Below are 6,000 nucleotides of genomic sequence, written 5' to 3' on the forward strand. Positions count from 1 at the left end.
GTCGAGGGATAGAGTTTAAGAGTTGTGAGGTAATGATGCAGCTCTATAAAACTCTGGTTAGGCCACACTTGGAGTACTGTGTCCAGTTCTGGTCACCTCACTATAGGAAGGATGTGGAAGCATTGGAAAGGGTACAAATTTACCAGGATGCTGCCTGGTTTAGTGAGTATGCATTATGATCAGAGATTAAGGGAGCTAGGGCTTTACTCTTTGGAGAGAAGGAGGATGAGAGGAGACATGATAGAGGTGTACAAGATATTAAAAGGAATAGATAGAGTGGACAGCCAGTGCCTCTTCCCCAGGGCACCACTGCTCAGTACAAGAGGACTTGGCTTTAAGGTAAAGGGAGGAAAGTTCAAGGGGGATATTAGAGGAAGGTTTTTTATTCAGAGAGTGGTTGGTGTGTGGAATGCACTACCTGAGTCAGTGGTGGAGACAGATACACTAGTGAAATTTAAGAGACTACTAGACAGGTATACGGAGGAAATTAAGGAGGGGGGTTATATGGGAGGCAGGGTTTAAGGGTCAGCACAACATTGTGGGCCGAAGGGCTTGTACTGTGCTGTACTATTCTATGTTCAACGCCAGTAAAAACCAAGGAACTGATTGTGGACTTCAGGAAGGGGAAAATCAGCAGAACACCCACCAGTCCTCATGGAGGGTCAGCAGTGGAAAGGGTGAGCAGCTTCAAGTTACAGGGTGTCAACATCTCTGAAAATCTACTCCAGGTCCAACACACTGATGCAATTACGAAGAAGGCAGATTAACAGCCATATTTCTTTAGGAGTTTGAGGAGATTTTGTATGTCACGAAACATGAGCAAAATTGTCACAAATGTACTATGCATTATCTGGTGGGGAGGGAGCCACTGTACAGAATTGGGAAAAGCTGCAGAAGGTTATAAACTCGTCCAGCTCCATTGCAGTCACCAGCCTCCCCACCATCGAGGACATCTTCAAAAGGCAATGCCTCAAAAAAGTGCCATACATCATAAAGGACCTTCACCATCTGGAACATGCCCTCTTCTCATTACTTCCATGGGGGGGGAGGGGAAGTATACAAACTTAAGAAAACATTTTAGGAACAGCTTCTTCCCCTCCATCACCAGATTTCAGAATGGCCCATGAACATTACCTCGTCTTTTTGTACTGCTTTTTAAAATACATTTTATTGTAATTTATATTATTTTTAATGCACCACTGTCACAAAACAAATTGCATGATATACACCTGATAGATTAAACCTGAGTCTGACAGATTCCCTTTCCATTATAGGCAGAAAATCTCCAATTCATTATGGCTTTCTGGGTTAGAAAACTTTGGTGCCATATCACCCTTGCATCATTTACCCAAAATATTAACCCAATGCCCCTTCATCCCTGACCCCACTTCACTGTATTTACCCAAAGTCCACTGTGATCTTATACACCTTCATTAAACCTCTCCTTGCTCTTCCTTTCTCCATGAGCAACAACCCAAACTCCAGTGCATCCTTAAAGCTAAAATTTCATACCCCCAGAACTGTCCCAGTAAATCTCTTCTGCATCTTCTTGTCATCTCTAAAGTCAGACCATTAGAATTAGACAAAAGTTCGGCCTAACCATTTTTTTTTCACGTGTTCTAAATACCTGACTTGCTTTTGTGCTCTGTGCTGTTAACAAAAGGTCGGAATTTTGTTTTTTTTTAAAGAAAAGTTAAATTATTTGCAACATGTACAAAATGTTGAGGGAACTCAGCAGGTCAGTCAGCATCCGTGGAAATGAATAAACAGTCGACGTTTCAGCGAGACCCGGAGTTCCTCTCGCATTTTGTGTATGTTGCTTTGGATTTCCAGCATCCGCAGAATTTCTTGTATTTATAATAAATTCTTTATTCAGTAGTCAGCTGTTGTCTGGTTTGACTCCTGTAAAGTTAACTTGATACAAAGCAGTCCTTTCCAAGTATACAACTGGCAAATGTCTCCACCTCTCTCTCTCCCAATTAACACCCAAACCTCCTAATTATCCTACAAAAATTCTCTTTCTGGGTACCCAGCGTCCACAGGTCTCCCTCTCACCACCAATCAATATACATTTCCTGTTTTCGTTATTTACGCAAGCTTTATCTCCCTCCTTGTCCTTTGCGTCTCTCCTTAATGTCACACCTGGCCCGATATTTAATAATAAATGACTTGGCGGTCGCATTTCAGGGGCAACAACTCCTGGATAAAATAAACCAGGTCTCCCGGGAAGAAAGAACCCCTTCATTCGCTGGGAGGAAAAAGTGACTAGATTTTGGTCGCAGGCACCGGAACGAAATTGATACACTGAGGTCTGTATAAAAAGCGCACTGCTCCGACCACATACACAACACCGTTGTTAGAATAAAAATTACACACAGTTTCAGGGGGAAACTACCTAAAATAGCATCTGTGGCTGAGTGGAGCGTTTCTGAACGGTGCACATCGACCTCTAAAGGGAGTGATACCTTCAGAGAGTGATGGAAGCTTTCGTCGCCCTCGGAACTGGGGAACGCAGGCGTTTCAGGGTGCCCGTGTGCCCCTGGAGAGGGTCTCGGAAGTGTTGCGATAAAATTCCCCGGGGTGTTTCCGGGAACCTGCTGCCCACTTCCCCTCTCATCTGAGCGTCTCTGCCCCGTAGCTACCTCTCCCCGTTTAAACGGAAAGGGACCGTGCATTACCAGAAGCAACAGATAATGCCATTTACCTCTCGATTGTAAACCAGAGCGGGCAGCCTCTCTTTTGTTTGAAAGAGAGTACGACAGTGTGGTGAGGGAGGGGGGACGAGTGTTACTGGTAGGGAAGGGGAGAAGGGGAGAAAGAAAAGAAAGAGGGAGAATGGAGAACTAGACAGCGGATGCAAACATGAGATGAGTTCAAACAAAGCTCCAATGGTAAATTAACCTGACTTACCTGGATGCAACATACTTTGGAAATAAAAGATGACCAGAACAAGTGATCCCAGGCAAGTAGCGAGCACCATGCGGCATTTTCTGCCCATCCGCATGATATCCAGGAGCCCCTGTTTCATGGCTGGGCTGTGTATGTGTGTGCGTGCTGGAACCGCCGCAGATTCCCTCTCTCCGTTCCGGCTCTTCACAGTGCTGAACCGTCTCGCTCGCCGCAGGGGCACAGCGCCAAACGCCGGCTGCCCTTCCCCATCCTCTCGTTCCCTCCCCTCTCCGCCGCCGCACTACAAGAGGGGGCAGTGCCCAACACCCCTCAAACTCGGGGCGGTCCTCTCTCTATCTCTCTCTGGTAGCGCCCGCTGGGTCCTAGTGCTCGCCGAATCCGTGCGAGAGCGAACGCAGGGCGAGGACGTGTATTTGCGTAGCGCCTTTCCAGTGGGACACTCCTGTAGGGTGGGTGGTTGATGGGGTAACCAGGGAGCTCGGTGGGTCGTTGGGCATTATTGCAAGGAAATTGATCTTGTTAAAATACGGAAATATTATTACAACCGCAGGTGGCATTGGTGAACTCGGACCTCAGGTATTGTACATCTAGCATTAGCCTGATCGACGGAGGTTTGTTTTCGCTCTGGAGACAAATCGGACAAGATTTTTCCTGTATATTTCATTTTCCGTTCTTATATTCCGACGAAGTGAGAAAACTCCCGTCATTTGCGAGCTCTGGGGTCGATATCCAATATCAAAGTCGATCGGAAGTTTTGGATGGCCGAAGCTCTCGGTCTGCGAGAGGCCCAATGTCTGCGTGTCCACGAGTCCTCTGAAAGCCTGGGCGCAATCTGTCCTGAGGCTGGAGGACTGTCTGTATGGGTGAGTGGGAAAGGGGGTTGTGTTGTTCTGCTGAACATCGTGACATGCCATGTTGGTGCCAGAATGTGTGGTGACACTCGCAGGCTGTCTCGGTTGTTAAATAAATAAATCTGAATATGAAAATGGAATGGGGCAGTGGATATGTCAAAATGGACACATTTGACAGATTTTCACATGGTAGGCAGGTTTGGAAAGTTCCATCACATAGGATCTAAAGTGAGTGGGTAAATAGATCAAAAATTGGTTTGGCCCTAGAAGGCAGAAGTTAACACTGTAGGGGTGCTGTACTGACTGAAAAGTCAGTAACCAGTGGTGTTCCAGAAAGATCATGTTAGGACCTCTATTGTTTCTGATTATATTTCATTAGGAGTTTGAGGAGATTTGGTTTGTCACCTAAAACAGACAAAAACTTCCACAGATGTACTGCAGAGAGCATTCTGACAGGCTGCATTGCACTCTGGTATGGGGGGGGGGGTCTACTGCACAGGATCAAAAGAAGCTACAGAAAGTTGTAAGCAACACACACAAAATGCTGGAGGAATTCAGCAGCCAGGCAGCATCTGTGGAGAAGAGTACAGATGACATTTGCGGAGACCCTTCAGCAGGACTCCGTAATATTCAAAATATCTTCAAGGGGTGGTGCCTCAGAAAGGTGGCATCCATTATTAAGGACCTCCAGCACCCAGGACGTGCCCTCTTCTCATTGTTACCATCAGCAAGGAGGTACAGAAGCCTGAAGGCACACATTCATCGATTCAGGAACAGCTTCTTCCCCTCAGCCATCCAATTCCTAAATGGACATTGAACCCATGAACACTACCTCACTTTGAAAAAAAATTCTGTTTTTTACAATAGATTCTGCAGATGCTGGAAAGTCCAGAACAACACACACAAAATGCTGGAGGAATTCAAGGGGTCAGGCAGCATCTATGGAGGGGAATAAAGAGTCAACATGTTGGGCTGAGACCCTATGGTGCTTGCCTTCATTTCTAGCAGCTGTATAAAATGTTGGTTTGGAATCTTGTACACATTTGTGGTTGCACATTTATGGGACGATGTGGGGCTTTTGCAGAGGTACACCAAGATGTTGCCTGGCTTAGAGAGTATTAGCTATAAGGAGAGGTTGGACAAACTTGTATCATTGAAGAATGTTATAAACTGATGAGAGGAATAATTAAGATGAATAGAGTTTTTTCCCCCAAGTGGAAATACACCATCACCGCAGGTCTTGAATGTGTCCAGGACAAAGAAATGGGTAGGAAAAATCATTGTGGATGCTCCCCAGCCAACAAACTGCTTTTTTCCCAAAATTTCCCTCTTGGAAAATGCTATAAGGCTATTAAAACAAAAGTGTAGAGCCATCTTAAAGGATTCTTCCCCCAGGTAGTTAATCTGATCAACCATTTTAGTTAGCCCCACCCCCTCTATCTATTACCCCTGTCACTGCCCTGCAAATATTTTAAACCACTTTTTATAATGCTGTTTACATTGTAAATACATCTGGTATTTATGCACATTTCATTCCATATCTGTCCTTTAATCTCTATCTTTATTACTTTTTATATTATTTTTTATAATTATTGAATGTTGTTTTAATTGCATGTCATGACAACACTGCAGCAAATTCCTAATACATGTGAATATACATATAGAGCGAATAAAGTTGATCCTTAAACCATACACTAAAGGGCATCCCTTATGGTGAAAGGGAGAACATTTGAAGTTAGTGAGGTGGGGGTTTTTTTACACCGAAAGTGACCAGTGTCTGGAACCCCCTACTGAGGAAAATGGCATATGCAGGTATCTAAGAGCCATTTAGACAGACTCATGATAGAGGGGTATGGACCATGTGCCAACAGATGGGATTAGAAAAAATTGGCAAAATGCTTGTGGCAGACAAGATCCTTGTGCTGTACAGTTCTGTTTTCTATTTTTCTACGTCATGTTAACTCAGTTTTTCTTATCCTACTTATTCAAGTCTCCATGTCAGGCAAGTTCAGAATCAGATTTCTTTATCACATGTAATTTGAAACGTACAGAGAAATGTGCCATTTGCTTTAACAACCAACACAACCTAGGGATGAGCTGCAGTCACCATTCCGGCTCAAAATAGCATGTCCACAATGGTCAACAGAACAACACAGGCAACAAGAGCAACATCAAGACAATGACAGCAAAACAAGTCCCCCTCTCTTCTCTCCCTCTACTCGAAGGACAGGCTGCCTCC

At 44.7% G+C, this 6,000-nt stretch overlaps 1 protein-coding gene across 2 annotated transcripts in view; it reads right to left on the reverse strand.

Annotated features, from left to right (window-relative positions):
* The window catches only part of chst11 (carbohydrate (chondroitin 4) sulfotransferase 11), a 217,857-nt gene extending 214,632 nt beyond the window's left edge, over nt 1–3,225 (reverse strand). Inside the window, exon 1 of one of the 2 annotated variants that reach the window (XM_073058809.1) lies at nt 2,926–3,225. In XM_073058809.1, the coding sequence (XP_072914910.1) occupies nt 2,926–3,028 (103 nt within the window). In that variant the 5' untranslated portion in view covers nt 3,029–3,225. Of the gene's footprint in view, nt 1–2,910 lie in introns of both variants that reach the window. The other variant, XM_073058808.1, reaches the window with a different exon arrangement.
* Nucleotides 3,226–6,000: the final 2,775 nt, after the last annotated feature.

This window comes from Hemitrygon akajei, chromosome 10 (assembly GCF_048418815.1).
Source record: "Hemitrygon akajei chromosome 10, sHemAka1.3, whole genome shotgun sequence".
In the NCBI taxonomy this organism is placed as follows: domain Eukaryota; kingdom Metazoa; phylum Chordata; class Chondrichthyes; order Myliobatiformes; family Dasyatidae; genus Hemitrygon; species Hemitrygon akajei.